At 40.7% G+C, this 24,784-nt stretch overlaps 2 protein-coding genes across 18 annotated transcripts in view; one reads left to right on the top strand and one right to left on the bottom strand.

The window, feature by feature from the left end:
- IMPG1 (interphotoreceptor matrix proteoglycan 1) overlaps window positions 1–18,109 on the top strand; it is a 124,962-nt gene extending 106,853 nt beyond the window's left edge. The window contains 4 exon segments of the mRNA XM_070496097.1: window positions 4,955–5,150; window positions 10,881–10,908; window positions 10,910–10,954; window positions 12,532–18,109. Coding sequence (XP_070352198.1) covers window positions 4,955–5,150; window positions 10,881–10,908; window positions 10,910–10,954; window positions 12,532–12,609 — 347 coding nt within the window. The 3' untranslated portion in view covers window positions 12,610–18,109.
- The window catches only part of MYO6 (myosin VI), a 153,448-nt gene continuing 145,820 nt past the window's right edge, over window positions 17,157–24,784 (bottom strand). For 11 of the 17 annotated variants that reach the window (XR_011497832.1, XM_044757524.2, XM_070496597.1 and 8 more), the window contains 3 exons: window positions 21,962–21,988; window positions 19,414–19,632; window positions 17,157–18,883 (listed from right to left, as the gene is read on the bottom strand). Coding sequence is in view for 15 of the 17 variants with exons in the window: in XM_044757524.2 (XP_044613459.1) it covers window positions 18,684–18,883; window positions 19,414–19,632; window positions 21,962–21,988 (446 nt within the window). In the remaining 2 variants the exon portion in view is untranslated. The remainder of the gene's footprint in view (window positions 18,884–19,413; window positions 19,633–21,961; window positions 21,989–24,784) is intronic. The other 6 variants (XR_011497831.1, XM_070496598.1, XM_044757525.2 and 3 more) reach the window with 1 other exon arrangement.

Genomic DNA, 24,784 nt, shown 5'->3' with positions numbered 1-24,784 from the left:
GGAAATCCCGACCTAGGACGGGACCCAGTACAAGGAGGTGCTCCACTTCCTGTCCAACACGTCGGTGCTGAGACAGCACCAGAGAAGGGGATGATGGAATGACAAAGAAGTGATAAAGAAGAAGGCAGAAAAGCAATCAATACACAGCCCCAAGGATGTGAGGCAAGTGACAGGACAGGGTGGGGGTGTTGGAGGGGGTGGCGTCATGAACTGGAGTTGGTGAAACGCAGACCTGAGACCCCCTGAGCCTGGCAGACAGGGAGAGCCTGTTCTCAGGCTGACAAGCGTGAGTACCCTGGGGACCAGAAACAGGAAGTTTGAAAAAGACAGTCAGGAACCATCAGGGACCTATGACCTCCGTGAATTTATGAACTTCTTGATGATCAGGACCATAATCTTCTTAACTCTAACTGTAAAATGCCTCAAAGCGTACCCTGCAGGCAGGGGACATTCATTTAAATACTTTTTGATCACATGATGGAGAGCAAGAGAAAGCCTTCCTCAGCCAGCCAGTTGGGAGTGCTTCTAAGGACCTTTGAAATGCATACTGAAGACACATAAGCAAATCCAAAGGAGAAACTGATACAGAAAATGAGCTTCCATTGGAACTAGCAGAATGATACAAATGTTTCCAAGCCCCACAGGGCCGCTCACTTACTTCAAGCCATGTTCACTGCTGTCGCGTTTGAACAACAGAAACAAATGCGGAGCCACTGTAGCATCAGCCTGTACTTTCTAGAAGGAACCTTCTGCCTCCTGCAGGAGTGGTGCCAGATGATGGTTCTGAGCTTGGGTTTAGTTGGGAGAGCCCTCCTTCAAAGAAAAGCATTCCTGGAAGTCTGATGTGGGAACTGATGAGAGAGGAGATGCTGGCGTGGTCCGGCCTCCTGCGCACTCTCTCATCCCCTATTGGCCCCTTGGAGCCCTGAAGTGTCTCCTGGAAATCCCATATTTGCAAACTACTAGAATGCTGTCAAAAGTGAACATTGTAAACAGGAATACAGATATTAATCTTGGGTCATACTTACTAGCTAAAACGGACTTTAATTTTTCCACATACGAAAATGAGGTCAGCAATATCCACTTTGGATGCTTGTTGTGAATATTAATGAAGACATGTTTACAGTGTCAAAAACAAAATGGCCCTCAATAAATGTGAGTTCCCTGTTTGTGTAAATAATTGTCATTGAGCTCCTGGTGAAGCTGGAGGTTCAGGCTCATGATCCCTGGGCCAAGTCAGGGACAAGGCCTGAAACAGAATGACCTTAATGCTCTGACTATGGCCTGAATCCACACGGGAAGCTGAGGGCTAGGCCAGGACCTCTGGGTGCCAGGATGAACCTGGATTTTTCCCACCAGCTGCAAACTAGCAGCCACTGACACCACTCGACTCACTATCCAAGTGCCCTGGGTTGCCTCTACAGAGAGATTGTCAAGTTTGCTCTACAGAAGAGCTGTCCAAACGGGTCAAGGACAGAAAATTAAGTCATTTTTCCAGCAGGCAATTGTAGTAAGCCCAAAGGAGGCCCCAGACCATACTAGGTCTTTGGTGGGTGCGGTACAGACTCATGGAGAAACCCACCATAGAAATAATCTATTTAAAGGGGATTTAAGCAAATCCAAAAAGATAAGGAAATTACAGACCAATTAGTCTATACAGCAAGCATGAGGACTTCACCTCCTCAAATCCATATGCATCTTGATTATGACTTGAAAACATTCCTCTAGAAAATGGCATCCAGTTGTTCTCTTCCTCATTGACTGTTGATCTCGTCTCCTTGTCCTCCCTCTTTTCAAGCTACAGAGCATGTTTAGAACAGAACATTTTAGGTTGTTGCTACATAATGTTTATATTATTAATCTTGACCAAATCAAGGGCAAGGAATGGGAAGTACAGATTCATTTGTTTTGTGCAAATCCCTGGGGCTGTGTTAAGGAAAAGGCAAACCATTGTATGGCCTACCCGTGAACGAGTCCATCCTTCTAAGGAGAAATGTCTTTAGCATATGACAAACAAACAAAATGACAACAACATAGGGAAAGTTTCGCTTGAGAAATTTCTACTATTAAACTTCGCTCCTCACAGAGCCAATCTCTTCTCTTCCGAGACGCTTCGTCCCCAGAATCCGCTCACACTCTGTCCTCAGTCTTTACCTAAAGCCCAAAGTTGTAGGTGTGATATGTAAGTGAGGAGGGTCGTCAGCATACCTAGGGAGAATATTTTTAAGTAGTAGAGGAGCGGAAGCAGTTGCTTCGCACATTAACGTTGCAAGTGTGGTCTCTCCTGTTCTGACTCCAGTCGGCGGCAGTGCCCTGGCTCGCCACAGCTGGCGGCGCCCTGGGCTCTGCCTTTCCCTGGAACCGCCCGCACAGTCCAAGGACGCGGGAGGGAGTCAGAGGACTTGAGCCCAGACAGGCGTGATCTTGGTAACGCAGCTTCACTGAGTCTCTCACCTCCCCCTCTGCAAAGAGAGCAACTCAGTCGAGAAAGTCTCTAAAATACCTTCTAGCTCTAAAATTCTATCTGAATTGTAAAATTTTATATATGGATAAAATAAAAATCTAAAGCAATTAGTTGGTCTGGAATTCTTAGTGCTGACGATTTTGAAAGGTCAAATGGCTATTTGTTGAATGAATAGATGCTGTGCACAGCGAATAGAAACTGCGGTCGGCGCTGTGAAGTCTCCACATCGTCTCTGTAGGCTGGTCCTGAGTCAGTACTGTGGGGAAAGCAAGGACTCCATGAGCTAGGTGCATTTGTTCTTCAAATATACCCAAATTTGGATGAATTCATTTCTCCAGTGTTGCCTTCTTGTGTTCTGTTCAGACTACACATGGCTGGGCTGAAGGAAGTTATGGTAAAACAGAAATATCTCCTTAACGGGAAACTCCTTTGGTTATCACACATTTCCCATTCCTCTTCAGAGGGGCAGCATCAGTGCATTCAGTCCGCTTTCCAAGTTAAACTGACTTCTCCACTGCAGAGAGGGAGATGGAGCCGCTGACTCCTGCCTCCTGGCTGCTGTTTTCAAGACCGCAGTCCGGAGTGTAAACCAGCTGACAGCTGTTGTATATCAAACCAGGCCCTGGACCTGAGTCAGCTGGGTTGTCAGGGGAAATCTGAGTTACCTTCTAAACAGTGACAAGGATCCCTTGACATGTCCAGCTTCAGGGGCTGCGAGGCAGAGCGAGCTGGTTCATATTAGCCTGGTCGTCCAGGAGGGCCCCTCCAGCTGCAGAGATGTACAACTTCACACGGAGTCTGTGGCGGGTGTACCTTGCTGGGAGAACCAAAAACAGGTTTTCAAGGACCTGCTCTGGCCCCAGCCTGGGCTGGGCCCACTCATCTCCCTCACTCTGGCTTTTCCCACCACAAGAGGTGCGGGATCAGGACAGCAAACCTCAGGACCAGTGGCCTTCTGCCCGCCAGCTGTGCCCCAGTGGCCCACGCACACAGTCCGTGGTCGTAACTTCCACGAAGCTGCAACTGTGTTCTCCGCTTGAAGAACCGCAATAGACATTAGCTTATTAATAACCCCAGGGCAGTTAAAAGTACAAAGAGAATGGGTGAGGTTGACAAGAGAGAGGGAGAAAGAACAAGGGAAAAAGAAAGAAACCTGTTACGTTGGTTTCACTTGCTTTTTTAAAAAACATTGTGTAGCCAGCAAACCTTATTATAAAACTTACTGAGTCTTGCTGAATTAGGGCTCTGCAGATGTTCCCAGTTGGGAAATACTGGATCAGATGATTACTGAAATAAGCCAAATTCTGAAAATTCTGAGTTCTATTTACAAGCCTTCTAAAGCACAACTCGGTTAATACCCCCCCCCCCCCATTTCTGCCGTGATTCCCACCTGCCTGAAAAGTCCCAATTCTTTAGCATGGCATTCCAGACCTACCAGAGTCTGGCCTTCACTTACCTCTCCAGGCCCAGTTCCCTTCCTTCCTGGCCACGAGTCGCAGCTTCCCCTGCTCTCTCTTCATCCGTCTGTTGCTTTCCCGCCTCTGTGCCTGTGCTCTGGGTCCAGTCGGAAGGCCTTTCGTAGTCCCCGCACATACAAATGCAACCCACCTGAAATACTCAGTTCGGACAATCCGCTCCGTGGTGATCTCTGCTCTAACTTATATTTAGAGCTTGTATTTAGAGCTCTTATAGCAGACGAGGTACTGGGCTCCTTGTATAGAAGAATCTGGGTACATTTCTCTTGATTTATAATCCACTTTACGAAGAATTTGAGACAATCATACAGAATTCAGAATAGAGTAGAAGAGAACAATTAATGACCAAAGAAGACCCAGATACCAGAGGTCTATTTGATTTTCCAAAGGAAGGAATCTCTAACGTTAGGGTCTTAGGAATTAGCCAGGGAATAAGAGAAAAATGTTTTTTAAATCAGGAAGTCATGCTGAGTCTTCAGAATTGTCCACATAAATGACTGTCTACTATTTTATAAGGTACCTCTGATCTTAAAAATATATGTTTACACTTCATCTCTGCAAAAAATGTCTACCTTTAAAAAAACTAATAGACAAAAAAATCTTAGTTCTCCAATGCACTGGGTATCAAAATGTGCTCTGCAGATGAGCTGCATGCGTGCCACCTGGGACCTCCCCGGAAATAAATTCTCAGTCCCCATCCCATACCTCCTGCATCAAAAACTCTGAAGATGGGACCAGGAATCTCTGTTTTAACAAGGCCCCCAGATGATTCTGACGCCCAACAAAGTTTATGCATAATTATATTTGGAGCTAAATATGTTATCACCCCTGTCTATAAACTCACTCTTCAAGGCACAGAGATATGTGGTTCCATTTTCACTCCAGCCCCTTATCACTGCTGTACAACTCACTCCAAAATGGGGTGATGGCAAAATACTTGGTCTCTGGCCTCTGACTTTTGCCAGTCCCGCTGCTCAGGCGCCATCATTCGTTAAATCTGCTCCCTCTCTTACAGCTGATCAAGCAGACCCCTGCAAATTCCTGGCCTGCGGAGAATCCGCGCAGTGTGTGAGGAATGAGCGAACCGAGGAAGCCGAGTGTCGCTGCCGACGGGGCTGCGAGGGCCAGGGGCGCCTGGACGGCGGGGACGCGGGCCTCTGCGCCCCTGGAGAGGAATGTGAGCTCCCTGCAGGTGGGTCGGGCACACTAACGTTGTGGCCCCACGAATTTGTTACTCATGTTTCTCAGAAACCTACCGCTGGAATGACTTCACGAGGGCCTTTAAACCCACGGTTCCCAAACTTCAGGGCGAATCAGAATCTCCCAGAAAAGCACTGTTAGAACACACATGGCTGGGCCTGCTGGGCGCAGTTTCTGCTTCAGCTGGTCTGGGTGGGGCACAGAGAAGGCTGCTGCCAAGGACCACACTTTGAGAACCACTGCTCTAAGCCTTTCTGCAGTATTTTTTTTAAGATAAATAAGGGAAGAAAAAAGATCCTGTGTCAGCTTTAAGACAGAAAACCACACGGTCTATTACCTTAATGTGCAGGTGTGTGCAGTGTGTGAGTGTGTGTGTGTGTGTGTGTGTGTGTATGATATTTGGTTTTTTCCCTGTTTGCAAACGTAATTGCCTTCTTCATAAGAAAGCTGGAAAATATAGAAAATTATGAGGCAGAAGATAAAATCATGTGGAATTCATCACATTAACTGCTATTATCTTTTGGTGTACATGTTTATATAGAATGTTTATATAGACTTTTCTAAAGCAAATTGGAATTAGACTGGCTTCTTGTTTTTAGTCAGTTTTTTACTTAGAACATTCCCTCATGCCATTAAATAATTTCTGTAGTATCATTTTTAATGATTACATAGTAGTCCATTCTATAGTTGTTATAAGTCTAATCAATCCTTCATTTCCAAAAGATAGATTAAGAGATGCTCCATAGGAGGGGGAGAGGAGGCGAGATATAACGGGCCTTCTAGTCACAAACCAGACTTTAAGGTGTAGGCGGCTTTAGGAATAAACAGGGAACATGAAGTTTCCTAATTCTTCTCCAAGTCCTGTGACATCCAGATGGGCCACACTGTGGCCTCCGCCTCTGCAGGCTTCTGTGAGCCTGTCCCCTTTCTAGTCACGGGCTTCCCATCTCACACACCTGGACATTTCCTCAGTGTTGATCACCTCAGACCCATGTCTTCGTTAGACCATCCTGGGTTTTTTTACTGTCCTCTTACTCATTCTAGTGGCCATAGTCTCTAATTTCCCACCAAGGGGACTTGTAGCCATCTGCTTCCATACCCAATCAACAAGAAACAAGAGAGATTTAACCTTTCCCTTGATGAAACATACCTTGTTCCTTTAAAGTATTAACACTTTAAAGACAATTATCCTATGGTTGTTAAGAAGCAATATTCTGGAGTCAAATTGTTATTAAGATTTAGGTTTAGCAATCTACTGAGTGATCTTGCACAAATTACTTAACTTCTCTAAACCTTAATTTCCTCATTGGAGAATGAGACTAATAAAACCCACTTGGCTGGGTTACTGCAAGGGGTATTTGAAATTGCGTTTAGAAAGCATCTTTACAAAAAACATAAAGCACAGAGTATTCATTCAGGTAATGAGGATTATGACAATGCTGTCAATTTTCTCCAAGTTAATCTCAATTAAAATGCTGACAGGATTCCTTATGGAATTTGACATTCTGGTTCTAAAGTTCCTCTGGGAATGAAAATGTGCAGGAGAAAATCTTGAAGTACGATGATGAGGAGGTTGCTCTGTAAGAAGCAATATGTAAAGTAATTCTGTTTATAACACTAAGATAGACAATAGGTTAACAGAACAAATATAAGCCCCAAACAGACCCTTATGTACTAGAGAATTTATTTTAACAGGCATTTCAAATCAGTAAGGAAAATATGGACTGGTCCACAATGATTAGAGTACAATTGGCCTCTATTTAGAAAAAAATAAAGTTAGTTCCTTACTACACACAAATCAATTCTACGTCAAAGAGCCAAACCTAAAATCAAAACTATGATAGTACAAGGACAAACACTTTTTAGAATATTTCTATAATCTTGGGCTAAAAAACCTCCCCTAATTAAGATCTCATCCCAGAAGACGTTAAGAAGAGGACTGCCACAGGGAAAAGGCACTAGAAGTAAAATTTACCTATAAGCAACAAGGTGGGAGGAAAATATGTACAACTCATCATATATCTTAATCATATATCTTAGAGGATGAACAGCCATATTAATAAGAGCCCCTACACATTAGTAAAAGACAAGCGTGTGAATGTGAAATGAGCAAAGAATACAGAGGTGCAATCCATAGAAGAAATCCAAATGACCAGCAAAACGTAGGAAAAGATGCTCCATCTCACTATAGTCAGGGCAGTCCAAGCTGATGAGCTGTCACTTGTCACTCACGAGTTTGCAAAAGGAGCTTGATTCTATCCAGTGTGGGTGACACCAGGGCAAATTTGTCCTGTCAAACATTGCTGGTGGATGTGTAAACTGGAAAACCTTTTTCCAAGAAATATTTGTTAGTATCTATGAAATTTTAAATTTGACTCACTCTACTTCCAGACAACTATTCCTACAAAAATAGTTGCACTTGTGCACTAAGATACATGTACAAAAAAATGTGCACAGCAGGGCCAGCGCTGTGGCCGAGTGGTTAAAGTTCCTCACGCTCCACCTCAGGCCCAGAGTCCATGGGTGTGGATCCCAGGCATGGACCTACTCCACTCATCAGCCATGCTGTGGTGGCATCCCACATACAAAAAATAGAGGAAAATTGGCACAGATGTTAGCTGAGTGCTAATCTTTCTCGCTTAAAAAAAAAAATTGTGCACAGCATTATTGCTTTGGATCATGAAGCAACTGTCCAGCCCATCTGTAGGGAATAGTTAAATCATTCATGGGGGGGCGTATTAGTCACTGTGGAGCACAACAGGTAAGGAGAGCAAGAACACAGCTCTACCAGAGCTGCCATAGAAAAAGGCCAAGACATTTCATTAGATGAGAAAAGAGAATTGCAGGATCATAGATTCTGTTTATGAAAGAAGTGGAATTGGGTCCAAGTTTTTTAATAATGACTGTATAATTTAAAAGAAAGGGGGCTGGGGAGGAAGAAACAGTCGATGAGCACGATGAATGAGGAGAAGGGGCTTGCACGTGGCTTTTATGAACAGTAGTGTACGGCATTCGGTTTTTGTTTTCATCAGCCCTATTTGCTGTTTCAGATAGCTGTACAGGCTGTAATCTTAAACAGCTCCCTTTCTTGAGTAAGAAGATCACGTTAATTCCAGGTTGCCCTCCCTGAGATCAACAGAGCAAGGCAGAGGGTGATCTGGAAAAGAACGGCTCTCGCCAAGTCGGGTGTTCTACTCCGTCCACCTCTGCCTGCCTCTGGGGGCCAGGATGGACCTGTGGTGTTCACATTCACGGGAATCCGATACTCCTCACACCAGTTCAGTTCAGCATTTTGAGTCACCATGTTAGACGCCGGGCAGTAGATAGGAAGGAAGGAAGACAGGAAGGAAGGAAAGAAGGAAGGAGAGAAAGATACTCAATTTCTTTTTGAGAATAAGAGAAAAATCCCCACACCACCTCAATTCTGCCCTTTCCAATTCCTTGATTAAAGATTCCGTTTTAAATGTTAAATATGAAGGCCTGATCTCCTCAGCAGGCGGACAAACCCCGTTGCCCCCACGAGCTGCTTCCGGCAGCCTCTCAGTGGAGAAGAACCCTGTGTGCACAGTGTTGAGAGTCCCTCAGGCCCCGACACCGGCAAGCCCTGGCGTCAGTCACTTCTGTTCCTCACACGATGCCATTCGTGTGACTCTGACAACTTACCTATATGAGGATCAGATGGCAAGACCTTACCAACCATAGATTAAGACAATGATTAAGATTAGAGGCTTTAACGTGAAACCTGAATTCCAATTCGAGCTCCATCCCTAACTAGTTGTGCCTTGAGCAACATTTCCCCCTGTAAGCCTCAAATTCCTCACCTATATAATAGAGATAATAGGAGTGAATCATGGGATTAGGTCAGCACTGTCTTCGCTGCCCCTCAGTGTCAACTGCTAGCCCAGTGGCAGTGGAGCCGTCTGGTGGTCAACAAAGGGGAGCATGGGAGGAACCCCTGCGAGTGCCTCTCAGTCCCGGAAACCAGACCCAGATGCATATCAGCTGAGAACACTAAGTGGTGTAACTTTAAAAACAACATGTAAACTCGGCTGCATTGTTGTTATTCTCCCTAAAAGTGAAGAGACAGGAAAATCACGTTGAGGGCAGGTGCCCTGAGGTGCTGAGTGCGCTGACACACAATGAGCTTTTGGAATTGGGGCAGTTCTCTTCATTCTGCCAAGTCATTGCCGTTCATTATACTTTCACCTCTTCCTTCTGTTCGGTTCTCCTCCACTCAGTATTTAGGAATACACTCCACACATTTTTCATTTCCCTCAATTTTAGGTGTTCTATATACCAAATCAGCTGTACTAGGAACTTAGCAAAATTCTCCCAAGAATAAACAAAATTTTGTTTTCAAAGCTCCCTTTTTTGGTTTAATGAGTTTGATTTTTATTAATCACAATTATCATTATACATACACAGTAAATGCAAATCTAGATCTAACAGAATAAATTATTCATGACTTTTCCTCTTCAGATCTAAAAATTTTCATTTAGTTCTTTAACTTAGGTCTAATGTGTTCTGTGTGACATTATTTATAATAATGAAAATTGTTTACAAATATAGGGGCCAGATTAAGTAAATGATGGTACCAAGTGACATTTATGAGGAGTTTTAATAGTATGGAAGTACTTGTTTTAACCACAGCAAGGTCACAGTTTTACTCGTGCTACACCTCAGGTGTTTGGGGGGGGAGGGGGGCGCTCGTTTTGTTCCTCTAGAAGCTGCTCCTAACTCCTTTTTGAGCCCTTTCTCCACTGGATGGGAAGGTGGGCGCGGTGGGTAGGGCGAGGGATGGGTGGACCAAGAGAGCTGAGACAGGGAACGGTTGGAGTTTACTATGGTCCAACCCGGTTTCTAAAGTTGTATCTGATTAATAGTTTGAGCAGTCACTTTCAGCAGCTCACTTCCCTTGGAACATGTAGTCAGGCTCAGAGATCCTCTCCTTTCCGTTCTCTTCTCCAAGGTGGTATCCGCAGGTCCAGCAAGTGAGGAGGGTGGCTCTCCCTGTCTCACTACGTCCTTTGGAAAGTTTCCATTCCCATGTTCCCCTCACCTGCGATCTCTCAGTTCTGATTCCAGACATCTGCCCGACCCCCAGCAGTCTCAGAGCCTCCAAATCACGGAACCAGGGCAAGCAGGAACCAAAAATGCTACGTTAGCTGGTGGCAGGAGGAACAAGGGACTTACTACTTAACCTCCTCCAACTACTCCTCTCTCCTCTGCCCTCTTCCCATGAAGCAGTGAGACCGGGATGTTATTTTCCCTCCTTCCCATAGTGAAACCCTGCTTCCCCTTTTCCCTGGAATTATAATGGACAGAATGTTGGAAGAAAGAAAACAGTTGACTGATAAGGGAGCATATATCGGAAGGTATCTCCCAAATATTACACCTTCGTATATTATACCAGATATTTTTCAGCAACCACAACTCAGAAGTTGACTTTAAAAATAACTTGACTTCTTGAGAGATGAACTGATCACTTATCTCTCCCATGAGCTTTGTTCAATCCTCCTGAGACCACTGCTTAAGAAACAGTGAGCCAACTGGAAGGCAAAACTCAGGGGGGACGCAGAGAGCATACTTCCTCCAGCCCCAACAGAAGGCACCTGCAAAAATACGCTATCCATTTTTACTTGTCATAATAATTTTAAAACTAAAATAATAGAAAGTTGTAGTTGCTATTAATGTTGATAAGCCCAGGCAACAGGAAGTCTTGCTTTTGCTTTATTCTTCAGGTCACCAGATCACTCTAAAAATCAAGCATAATGAAACTAGCTAAAAACTAGTGCTATATGAGCAAAATAACAAGGTAAAGATCATATTTTTATATGTCAGTTTTAATTACTGAGTTTGAATTTTGGAGGAAATTAAAAACGTTTCTGGGCCTTACTCTTGTTTTAAATAGAGATAAGTAAAAACACTTTTCCTATATTTGCCAGGCTTTTTAATTTAGTATTTTGAGAGAGAAAAGGGCGTTTCCTGCTGCAGAAAGGATTGAGACAGAAGTCTGGCATTAACTGAAATGTATAAACAAAACAATAAAATAACAGAAGCAATCCAAGTATTTTATAATATTCCTAACCTTTTCTTGTAAAAATATACATGTGATTTATCAAATGCATTTCAACAAGGTTGAAATTGTCATAATAATAATTTATATTACTGGAACTGAATAACTTTATATTCTTGTAAAATATCTTCTTTTGATTTCAAATAATCAGCTAAAGCAAAAATATGTAGGGGGCCGGCCCCGTGGCAGAGTGGTTAAGTTCGCATGCTCTGCTTCAGCGGCCTGGGGTTTCACTGGTTCGGATCCTGGGTGTGGACATGGCACCACTCATCAGGCCATGCTGAGGCAGCGTCCCTCATGCCACAACTAGAAGGACCCACAACTAAACATATACAACTATGTACCGGGGGGCTTTGGGGAGAAAAAGGAAAAATGAAATCTTTAAAAAAAAATGTAGAACATGATTTGTGAACAATGAGTAACTTCAAAAATTCCTAAAAGCTCATCCTCAGATAAATGTTCCTTCCAGTGTCCTAGATGTCTCTTTTAAAATACTCATCCAATCACTTCATTTGACTAAAATAATTTTATTTTACAAAGGAAAATAACTTATCTAGAACCAGGTTAAATATAGCCTACAAATAGATTTTTAAATAACTTTTGGAAAAATATACCTAGTTTCAAAAATTATACCTAAAAATTTTAATGGTAAAAAATGAGTGAAAATCAGCCAGTGTCCACTCTACCTGAGATCTAGAGGGTTGGATGGAAACAAATACGTTAAAGCTGGCAGTTGAAACAAGTCATTACAGTCAATATACAATCAAGAAGGGTACGGAGGCAATCACACCAAATGCCAATCATAATTTCTTGTATCCAAGTGCTCACTGAGAATAACGTGTGCCATTTTGATTTCCTGAAACAAAGAAAACTGAAGACAGAAAAAGTTCATACGCAGGCCATAAAATAACAATGGGACACAGGATCAACAAAATGCCCAGATGAAGTAAACACCAACTACATCCTGAAGTGCCAGGTAGAATTAAGGACCACATGCCAAATGAAGAAGCGACATGGGACAATGATGTCTGCTATGGCTGGAAGGGAACATGGTGACTGGTTCACCAAATATGTGCCACCTCTGCTTCAGGAGACGGTGCAGCCTGAGAATCTAAATAGGTTTAAGAAGAAATAGAATACATTCCTAGTAGGTTATAAAGTTAAGAATATTTGGGGGGGCATCTCTAATCTTTCAAAGAAGATCTCCTAAATGGCAAACATACTCTCTCATCCCCCAGCAGAGGTAATATTGGAATGAACCATTGTTTTGACCTTGGGTAGCATTTTTTAAGCCCTTAAAACTATTTTTCTTCCAGGTAACCAGGAAAAGAAATTCTGAATTACAGACTGTAGGATATGAAGAATTTAACCATTAAGATTGGGAAGGAAATTAAAAACTGAAAATGTACAAATTATCATTTAATCTATCTCAAGAGAGATGGCTTGCTTTCTCAAGAAATATTGTATCCACTCCGTCAAAACCCTGAAAACATAGGCAGGGATATTCACTGGTCATGGGAATCCAGGCATATAGTCAACACTGAGAACCAGCACACGCCACATTTCCAGTAGAGAAGAGCTGGATACTTGATGACTGGTAAATTCTGAAGAAAATGATGCTTATATAATCAAAATCGAAAACACCATCAGTGAAACATATTTGGCTATTCCTGGATGACAGTCAAGGTGATGGTAAACCAGATTTGTTTCCAGCTGCCCTTAAAATATTGCTCACAGATCATTTACAACATGTGTAACTTACTTATTGTTTTGGGAGGAGGGGGTGAACAATATCCTGAGAAGCAAAGCTCGTGTTATATGTTACATAAAGGTTGACTGATTACACAAAGAGATGCAGGCCTCTCCAAATGCATGAATGTATAGACAATATACACACATGTATACACTCTCCACACCTCTGTGTCTGTAACACACACACACTCCTTCAGTTCTTAGGCACATTATAAGAAAGTACTGCTTACACAGTAGATCATTTTGTTGCCAATAATTTGACTTGTTCCTTTAAAACAAAAAAGAACTGGGGTTCAGATATACATACCATGGAAAATCTTACTTTTCTTGTTGCTGCGTAAATCTATTGTAAAGGAAGACATCATATTGGGGAAAAAGTGAGGTTGTACTTTGTGACATGACCAATTCTTGTTTTCCACCACAGATGAACTATGTCTTCCTATAATTTAATAAGTTCGTTGACTACTTCTTTACGCTAACTTTGGCATCTAGAGGATAGGCAGACTGGATTCAAGGTAGACCAGTTCAGCCAGTTTTTGATGTGCTACTTAATGAAAAATGAATCTCTCTGTATCTCTTTCAAATGTTCCATTATCAAATTTGCTGTAAAACCTTAATTTCAATAAAATATAAGCACTGTGTTCATAGATTTATAATAAAATTGGGTCTGTGTTTTACTAAATAGTCCCTGGATTTGCTTTATGGATGATAAATGATTTCAAGCATGATTTTAATGCTGCCAAAAGATAGCAAAATATTAAACATTGATGGCAACATTTAAACAGTAAGCTTCAGAAATAAAAACAAAATGTTTCCTGACAAGAGACAGGCTTTTGGGAAGACATACTTCCCCATGGCTACGAACCCTTGAAAATTCATTCACGCGCCCTTGCAGATGCACAGCTTTCACCCCTATTCCCACCCCAAGTGTCCCTCAAAGTGAGAAGCTGATATGGGACAAGGATTCAAATTGGGATATGGTGATAAAAGTGCCACAGACCAAAGAATGGTGGCAAGAGACGTACCTACTTACGTCCATATCCCTGGAACTTCCCAAAGGAAAATATACTTGTTAGATGCATGACAGGCCAATAAAAAGCCCGTGAAAAAAATTCCATCATGAGAGAGAATGAAAACCGAATGTAATCACCTCCCATAATGGGCTGTCCACCCCTTCGTTTCAGCTGTGCTCTAACAACTGCAGAGAATGCCGTCTTTGAGGGAGAAAGGCAAGTAAGCAGACACCCCATCTCCTGTGGGGAAGTCCCCTTCTGAAGCAGGTGCCTCTCATTGTTCCCATCACCCACTTCTTGGGTTGGTCTTTTCCAACCAGCCAGAGAGGAGCTGTGGAGGTAACACAGTCGGCGTCTCTCTGCACTCAGCAGACCCACCAGGATCACAGGAGCTTCCCGATGAGGGACACGAGGTGACTCTCTAGGCCAGCTGTACGCGAAGCCTTAGGGAGAAGGACTCTTCTTTGGGTCCCCTGTTTTCACATCCTGTCTTCTCACAAACAGTTGGGTAAGGGCCTGGGGAAAGGCAGCCAAGATGTGGTTTTTCTCTAATTTAGGCAAAGTGAGTAGTCACAGCTCACACACAGTCTTGCTTGCTCCCTGGATGGAAGTCCCAAAGGAGTTGGACCCAAAGCTCAAGAAGTTTCAATCACCTGAGTCCTCGCCCCTTGCTACAGCCGCCCAGCACGGCGCTTCCAGCCCTGGTGACTGCATGAAGCTTCAGGATCCCAGACTTCTCCAACTTGTTCCATCTGGGACATAGGGCAACACGTGCAACACTTACAATTGTCTTTGTTTATAACACCCTGTAACTGGATTAAAAACACAAGATGCAAGAGGGAGTTCTACAGAGAAAGCATTTATTATTTGTATTTTCGGTACATCGGCGTTTTAGGAAGGTATATAGTTTTAAGGAAATGAGGAAAAGTTAAGTAACAGTTGCTATTAGACAAGTTTTCGAAAGTGAAAATAAAATGGCCAATCAGGTAAGCCTATTTGAGGTTTGAAGGTGAGATTCTGCATAGGTACAAATTAGGACTAAATATTCTCTTTTTGATATGAATTTCTTTCCTGATTATCTCTTTAAAACTACAACCACCAAACTTACTTCATATACTAAGTTAGCAATGGAGAAGGAAGAATGCATCAATTCGCACTGAACTGAACTGTAAAAGACCCCGTCCCGGCAGGGCAGGCTCTGCTCTGCGTGTCTCCCCTGCGCCTTCCCGAGGCCAAGGCACACAACGTCCACTTCTCGTGGGCCGCGACAGTGCCGTTTCCCCACGCTAAGGACCTACACATCAGGTCTGTCTTGATCCAAGTTTTAGCAATAGGTTCTGCTCTGATATTACATACAATTCATTCTGAAACTTAGCGAGAGTCTCGGAGTGCTTTGTTCCCTAAAACATATGGGTGTTTTTCAGCCTGGGGCGTTGAGTCCTCGGGGCACACCCCTTTTCTCTCTCTCCCGCCGCGGCTCTCCTCTTTCCCTGCTGTTAGAACTTTCCCCCTAACTTGTCCTTGTTCTCATTTTTAGAGATCCTCTGCCCTCCCCTTGTTAGTTTATCTTCTGGGAGAAATTAAAACTCTCAATAACTGGTGTTGCTGGTAATGATAAAGAAAACCTGTCACACCTTCTGAAGATGTGGAGAGAGGCAACCCTTTGTAAACGCTGAGGGGGCTACTCAAAACAGTTACTTTGGATTCTTTTTGCTCCGCATGATTGAAGCAAAGGCATTCGTCTCTCTTCCGTGGTGTACAACTACATTACTTGACCTCTCTGATCTCTGTTCTCTCTTCTACAAAAGGAGGCAGGTCTACCACTAACTTTGTATTAATTGACTGACGGATGCATTCAATAAATATTTACTCTACTGGTCCAAGAACTCTTAAGGTACTTCAGGTTAAGAAACCAAAGATCTACATATTTGGACACCCTGAGAACCATAGTAATAAGCTGTGAAAGAAAATGTCTTTTGAAAAGATCCAACTAATAAAACTCTACAAACAATAAATCCTTCTTATTCTTCTCACCCGTGGGTTTCTATTCTTTATCTAAGCTTCCACAAATACAATCTATTTTCTGCTTAAGATGATATTTTCTTGGTTGCTTGCAAAACAAAAGGGCTCACATGTTCCTGGGAAGAACAAGCTAAGGAAAAGTCAGGAGCAGCAGGTGAGCCACAGCAGACTGTCTTCCGTGGGCGCTCGTGCTCCCGAGTGCATCATTCTCTTTCTTCCTCAGATGATCCTCTGAGAAGGGGCCATCTGCTCATCTTCACAACTAAGAATCCTCAGTGTTCTCCTGACACATGTGGAGCAGAGAGACTCTCTCAGTGCGTACCCACAGCTCATAATACAGATCTCAAATGTGTTAGTGGAATTAGGAAGTACATTATAATTGAATTGAATGTGAAAACATTGTCCTCTCATTTTTATTTTATATATGTCTACCTTTGCAAAGCATACACTAAGGAAGGAACTGGTATTGAGTGAGACTATTCTTACTATACAATAAGCTGGTTTGAACTTCTAATTTTAAATCTCAATTAAAATGACTGATTAAAATACGAATTTACTTTTGATTCCTACAGTTTTCACCCAGAGTTTACGGGTGTGATTGTGAACATGTAAAGCGGTCCGTCAACATCTTTTAGCAACACCATTTCTGCTCTTTCCCTAACGGCTAACAGAGTCCTAAATTTCTTCAGAAAAGGGGTTTCTGTGTGTAGGCGCATCTACTGTGTGTAGGTCGCTGTAAGTCTGTCTGAATGAGGGCAGCTCTCCCAGTAGCCAAAACTAACTCAGGAGACTAAACAGATAAGTGCTAGGACAGCTGTGTGACATCATTAGCAACAAAATGGCTTAAGACTATATTTATTCACTATTCAAGTAAAAAACTAAAGACTTGTACCAATGCTTTGCTGTGATATATTTCTTACAAATTCTTCAAAACATTAAGTTCTCTCATTACAATAATTTCCACCTGTTTGATTAGTTTTCCATCTAGTGCCTATATGTACCTAAGAGATACATAAAACTGTTTCTGGAAACAGTGCTAAAGAGACAAGTCATTAAAATCTGTTACTAAATTTTCTTCAAGGACTTGTTACTAGTTAAGAAAGCTTATCATTTATTATCCTACACAAATAAAAACACCAATTAAAGGCAAGCGATGAGAAGAGAGAGAACAGGTCATTTATTTCAGTAACCAGACCTTCTGTCACCAATCACAGGGATGATATGACCCAAGGGTGGGTGAGTCCGTGCAGTAAGACAGCCTTCAAAAGAAAATCACATTCACATTCTCAGTAGCACAGACAGGACCCATTAAATTTAACAGAAGACAACCATTTGCACAGTATAATAAATAAGTACGTCTGTACTGAGACACAGGATGAGAGAAGCAATTCTGAAAACAGCGTCTGTGGCTCACAAGCACCAAGCTAATCAGCTGAGAAATATTTCCCTAACTGAAGTCCTCTTTCTAGGAAAAATCACTGGAAATTTATTTCAAAGGTGAGGGTCTTTAACAATCAGGGGAAAAAAGTGCAGAGAATAATTTTATTTTCTAATTTTATTCTAAAATACAAACAAGACTCCTCAGGATCATGTCAACCTAATTCCTTGATGCGTTTTTGTCTCCAAATTCCTAATATGAAGTCATGGATATCAGGCTTGAAACCGCTGACATTTGATCAAAACGAACAACACACAAAAAACTATTTATCAGTTACACGAAACAAGCATTACTAAGTACAACGGCTTTTGAATTACAAAGCTTATACAACAGTTCTACATTTACCAAAATCTCAAAGGCCAGAAAAGACACAGGAATTTTTTAAAAACCAACATGTTTTGAAGCACAACACTAGCTTAAATCATATGAAACAACCTGGACAAGATTCTGATACAAAAATTGCAATTGAGATGAAGCTGAAAAATATTTGAGTTCAGGCCGGCTAAGCCACAATGCCACCTAAAACCTACTTCCTTTTCTGAATGAAACAAACATTATCTCAAAACTTTTACGCATTTAAATGGTCTAAACTTCCTTTATTTGTCCATGGAGTGTAAGAAAAATTGTCTTTTAGCAACACAATGTGATAGAAAAGAAAAATCTGTGCAGGATACTGTGAACCCCTTCTTTATCATGGAGTACATAGCATACATCAAGACTCTGGAATGCTAGAATCTCAGGTGAACTGCTTTACTCAAACTAAGACACCGGCAAAGGAGGGGGGAAAAATAACAATTTCCACCTTTGATGGAAATTTCCATGAATTTCTGAAAAAGTGAGTAAAAAGTACACAGCTTTTCAAATCAAAATATTGGTGCTTTGATCATTTTAAGTGTCTTAATTTTTATAAGGAAATTTAAGTCAAGTTTCATTATTCCAATTATTTGGTACTGTGTCATCTTAACAAGCAAGTATTTTGAATTTTTAAACAATTATGACAGATTTAAGGTAGTCTGTTGGCAAAGGATGACAAATATCAGAATCTGTCCAAGTGTAACAAATATTAGAATAATGAGAGGTTTAACAGTTACAGCTGGATTCAGGAAAATAATTTCTAGACCTCAAATTCACTACCATAATTAACCTTAAATTAACACAGGCCATGATTAATGCACTCTGTTCCCTCCGCGAAGGGCGTTCTCGCGCGCTCGTGGGGGGGCGCGGGGGCCGGGGGGCGCGGCCGCTACTGCAGCAGGCTCTGCAGCATGGCCGTGGCGTGCGTGGGCCGCGCCTGTCTGCTCTCGATGGCGCTCTGGAGGTACTGGATGCCCCCGCAGCGCTCCCAAACTTCCTCAAACTGTCTCGGCAGAATCTCAGCCCCGCGCTTCCGAGTCAGGCCCGTCTCTTCGAGATTCAGCTCACACATCTCCATGTCATCCTTACCTGACAGATGAGGCAGCAGAAAAATCACCATGTCTCTTTCCAGACCCGTTTATTATAAACTTTATTCTTGAAATAGCTATCCACTCCCATAGTTTTGAGAACTTTTAAAACTCTATTTTCTTCCTCTAAGATTAAATCTGCTTAATAAATTCACCAGAAACAACTTAAATTTGTCCTCCACAAAGATCCCTTTCAAAATGTATTAACGCTGCAGTTGATCAAAGAAGTCACCACGGTTAGTAAAAATGCTACGTTTCCTTAAACCACTGCAAATCAACTGATAGAATTAAACACCAATGAAAAGGTCTCAGGACACAGACAACTTTGCCGTCTACAAGGACATAATTAATCCAGGTGATTTCACATTATAAATAAGTTAAAACTCAATTCATTGGAAATGTGACTTAACCACGAAACTCCATCCCTCAACCCTGAAATTTAATGAATTATATTATATATTAAATTGTTTCATTCGGAGGGTTTATAATCCTTTTTTTGCTCTATAAATTTTTTCATGTAATCATACACACCAGCCACAAGAAGGATGGGTGGCTTGTCAGGATGGAGTTCCATTTGCCGGGCAATCCACGGTCCATCGAAGTGGGCGTACCACCAGCCTTTCTTCTTGTTCTGGGGGTCTTTGTACTGGTCGGCAGGGCGGATGAACGGAATGCGGAAGAAGCGCTGCTGCCGGTGCCGCTCCGGCTCCTGCTGCCGCGCAGGAAGCTGGACCGCTGGGTTCTGCTGAGCTGTTAGAGAACAGGGAGAGTCACACCAGCTGCCCAGGGGGTAACGGAAACAGCCTTTAATCCTAAAATGCATCACAAGTTTCTTTTTTTAAAAAAACGGAGAAGAAGAAGAAGAGAGGTTCCTAATAATAAATGTAAATACTAATTGCCTACAAATGAATACAGAGTGTGACTTAGAATTTTCTCTCCCTGAAGATGTTCCTTGGCATTGCAAACACACACACATTCACACACATACAAACCACCACCACCAATGGCCAAGCCCTAGCAGACTCCCACAAGTGACCACATCAGGAACCTAGAATAAAACCACACGGCAGGAGAGCCAGCTGGTATTACTGACTGGATTATATTTTTCCTCCAAAGAGTTCAGCATAACTTTAACGGGACTATTTATGATAAAACAAGCAAATGATAATTTCACAAGTGTGAAGGATTACAGACATTTCTCAACTTAATCACAATTTCCTCAAAAAAGTGGACAACATATGAGTTTTCTCTTTGCCAACTGACTCTGGGATTTAAAACAGCCAAGACAGCACAGACCTTTTACTAATAATATTGAGACAACTTCATGACAACAACAACAAAACTGTAACGGTAAGCAGGAACTTTCCCTCAGAGAAACTGACTGACTCTGAAATCAGATTTCTCTTGGAAAAAAATCCACTGAAATAAGTGCAAAGTGTATAATGTTTGGTTCTCTTCACCAACAGAAAAAAATCCTTGCTTTTCTGCTAATACTGGGCATTGCACTCCTATCAATCTTCTTTCCCTTGCTCAATTTTCATTACTAAACAGGTTTTTATTTTATCTGCAACGTATACATCTTTCTCTGGGGCAATGACCTGACATCTTCAGCAGCCTAATTTGGCAAGTCTGTTTAATATGCTTTATACTCATAACTTTAAAAGTAGATCAACCATTTACTGCAGCTCAATTAAGAATCTCACTGAAAAGCTAAGTACGTCACAGAAAAATTATATAATATGTATAGGTGAAGAACAGTCAGGCAGCTTTTGTAAGAATTTGCAAATACTGAAAGGGTGAAAATACTCTTACTCTACTTTTTACACTAATAGCAAAAGCTTTATGGCAGCTGGATTTCTTTCTGTGCAAACCAGAGACAGCAAAGAGCAGGGAGCGAAGCGACACATGCCCGTGAAAGGGGCGCTGTTAGTGATTGCAGAAAGCCGCACCTCATTTAGCACGTCAGCAGAGATGAGCTGCTTTATTCTTTTGTTCTTGTTCCCCCAAAACTACTCACAGTTCAGTGTTTCCATTTTAAGTTTAAAATTACCTACGCTGCAGAAAATACACTAACTCAAAACTAAGACATTTTAAAAGGATTAAAAAAACCCCTCCCCTCCATCCTAAGCAGTGAATTAGCATTCGATGACCACTTGACAGGAAGCTCATGACGATAGTGATGGCTACCCATTAAATTCACCTACTTTCTTCTTTTAAAATAACATCTCCTGTAACTTAATATATTGGGTAAAACTGAGAAACCCAATGGAAAGTTTTTGATGGCTTTTTCTAATGTGAGAACTGAAATTGTATTAGGGAAGCCTGGAAACGAATATCCATCTGGAAAAATACAAAGATACGGATGTTGAAAGCTTGAGACTAATCTAAACAACTTTGTTTCACATCCAATTGCATCATCTTCAAAAGTGTGAAATAAGTTTCAAATGTAACCCTATGAATTACTAGAGGCACTTAAAAAGAAATCAGGTCCAACCAGTTGGCAAATAAATATGGCATTATATCCAAATCATTATTGTTCAAGGAATTCTATAAGAAATTTACTGTAAACTAAGATGACTCAAAGCTTCTAAATTACTAAAAAAGGTGCATCATAGGAAGCTATAAAGGTAACAATAATCTCCTCTTCCTGTTAGGGGTTATCCTATTAAACCTGTGTACATTAGCATACAGAACTCAAATCTTTTGGAGAAAGGCTTATACCATCACAGTGTTTGAAACCAGCACCTAAAGTTAGTCTTTATTCTAAAAGATCAGCTGCTTATTAAGATAGAGTTTTGCTACAATAAGAATTGTGTATACTCACAGTTTAAAATGCTAGTTTTTTTAAAAGGAGTTAATTTGATAAAACAAATAAATTTTGTTCTGCAAGTATACTTTGGAGTGATCCAAATGAAAGCATCATCTCAAATTAAATCTCTTAATACAGATAAACCAACATTAATGTACTACAATTCCACTTAAAATTGTAGCAAAACAATCTTTAATAGAAGTTAGTATTTAATAAAGTATTTTTAACCCATCTTCCAGTTAGCTCATGAGTTACCACCCATTGACTTACGTGAATTGTTCAAAAATGGTGCAAAATCTGTGAACAAATATTTTATGTTGAAGAAAAGATAAAAATGCCAAAACTGTTAAATGAGCATTCTTCTAATTTATAACGGCTTCCCATCAATTGAGGCGGTGACTAACAAGTAAATAGCCTATCCGTAGCCAAACACTCTTAGAACTACCTACAAGTAGATGCTGCTTTCTGATTTTAAAAAAAAAGAAAAAAGCTGTTTTGATTATGTTTTAGAAAATTCTGCTTAATGGACATATAAAGAGGACCAAAATTACAAAAATTGTATTTCATTTGTAATTTTGAGACACAGTAATATCCAAACAAAAATCCAAAACAATGACTTAATAATAAACATTATCGAGCCTTAAAGCATTATTAGGATTTTTTGTATAAAAAAGAGAATAACTTCTAAATTCATCAAAAAATTATATGCATTAGAGAAAAAGCATTGCCACATTTATATATATTCAGTATGTTTTAAATTCCTCAAATTGTCTAAGTCTTAAATTCGTGTCATTTTTATTTCAGGAACTATAAAATAAAACTACTCTCGAAAGTCACTGTTTTAAGCAACTACATATTGTAAATCTTTACTGGATAATTTACTGCAGCCCCAGAAATTATTTCTGAAAACCTCTTTCTGTAGTAAATGTGATGAGAGTGTGGTCACCCAGCACTGCACATAGTTAGAGGGCCTGAGGCTCCCCACTCCTAATTATAAGAATTCATCACCAATTGTCAATATATTAGTCTTAGAGGCAATAATATCGAGTTATATTTTTGTCAACCATGGAAGTTGTCATAATTTTATTTTCTCAAATTAACGAATTCTAATCCTTCTAAATATTAAACTACAGAGCAGCTCCTTTTAAAGGTTGATTAGCAGCCCCATTAGGAAACCATCTAAGTACAGAATTTTCTCAATTGAGTTGTTAAGCATCTTAGTGCCCTTCACCTTTCCTTTTAACTGTATTCCTGGGTCAGAATGAATTTTATGTGCGGAAAAAATAAAGAGAAAAATAAGAAAGAATTTTTCAAAGCAGAAGTTACATTTTATCCCTAAAATGGTCCATAATCAAATTCTTTGAAGTCCACGTATATGTGGAGTGTGTTCACATAGAATTCCTAAATTTGTTCATATATCTGGATGGGACTTGGGAAATTTTCTTAACCTACACTTTTGTTCTTCCAAATAGTATATTATGAACGGAAACAGTATGAGAACCAGCAAGGTAAGCTATATATTATTTGCTCCTTCTGGGGCAAAGATGGATGAGTAAGGTATCAAAGTTTGGTTTAAAAATACAAGAAATATTTGTATATTCATTAAAAATGTGTGTGCCAAATATTACAACATTAATTTCTTCTTGTTTTAAGAAGTGCAATCATTCAGACATATAAATTTTGAAATAAAACATAATGAAAACCTATCAGCTAAAGGTCATGATTAGAACATTACAGCTAAAAAGAATAGACTATTGCCATTTTTACAAAACAAAGGTAACTATGGTTAGAAACTTGGTACAGAAAGTAAACAGGGAATGGAAGCATCCCGTCATCTTCAACTGCCAGAGACAAATTTTTAAACTAGAGAAGGCAGTGGTGGCTGCAGGAAGAATGATAGAGGGCCTTCCAAGAGCCACTTCGTGGTTCCAGGCGATCTGTGCCTGCCCTCCCAGAGGTAACTGATGACGGCCCTGAACAATCACCAGCACCAACATCTCTCTCATTAATAATATTTCCCTCACTCACTCTATTCTTTGCAACGACTTAGAAACACTAAAATTCCACCATTTAATTGACTTTAATCAAATACTACTTTTATTTGCCAGGAAGGTGGTAAGGGAGGCAAAATGTAACCAAGAGCTCAAAAATTTTCTAACTCAACTTGGGTCATGTATCGCTAAACTATAATATCAAGTGTTGGAAATATATCCCTTTAAAAAAAAGACATTAAATATGCTGACACCTTGACTTTAACCAGAAATAAGCTAATAAATTGTGCCAGTTTAAAAGTAACAAGTTGAACAAATGAAATTCTAATTATTGCTTTTAAGACTGAAATTACAACTCCTAGATCACAGGTACTCTCAATTAATGTTAAAGCTGGGACATGCTTTTACTAGGTTATGTCTATCCTCCTCTATTTTTCCAATTTCAAGTGCACAACTTTGCCTTCTGCATAACAAAATTCATTTTTAGGGTCTCAGTCAAAAAAAATCAAATCCTGGTCTAGGCAAAACTCTGGTCAAAACCAAAGTACTATTTCTCGCTCTTCTATTTTCACAGTATTGGAAAATAATGTTTGCAGTAAACATTCTTTTTTTCATAGCAATCTTTACATTTCCACACGTAATCTTTATGTATGTGTATATATGTGTACAGTCATGTGCTGCATGAGGACGTTTAGGTCAACGACGGTGGGCCCACAAGATCAGTACCACATAGCCTAGGTGTGCAGTAGGCTCTCCATCCAGGTTTGTATGAGTAGACTCTGATGTGCGCATAATGAAATCACCTAATGATGCATTTCCCAGGATGTATCCCCATCATTAAACAATGGATGACTATATGTGGAACAAACATGCATTTGTAACATTATTCCAAACCTCTTCAGTATAGACAATAATATTCTTACCTCTAGAATTTCTTGACAAGTAAATTCAATACATGTTAACAAATATGACTTCAAAGACATATTTAATAGAAATAATGCTATGAAACACAAGCTATCATGGTTGTGTTAGGTTCAGTGGATCACAGTTTCACAGTAAAATTTATATTGGACATTTTACCCAAATGTCTTATGTATATCTA

This window comes from Equus asinus, chromosome 24 (genome assembly GCF_041296235.1).
Source record: "Equus asinus isolate D_3611 breed Donkey chromosome 24, EquAss-T2T_v2, whole genome shotgun sequence".
NCBI classification, from domain to species: domain Eukaryota; kingdom Metazoa; phylum Chordata; class Mammalia; order Perissodactyla; family Equidae; genus Equus; species Equus asinus.
Note: the sequence above shows the minus strand (reverse complement) of the source record. Positions and strands in the feature narration are given on the sequence as shown.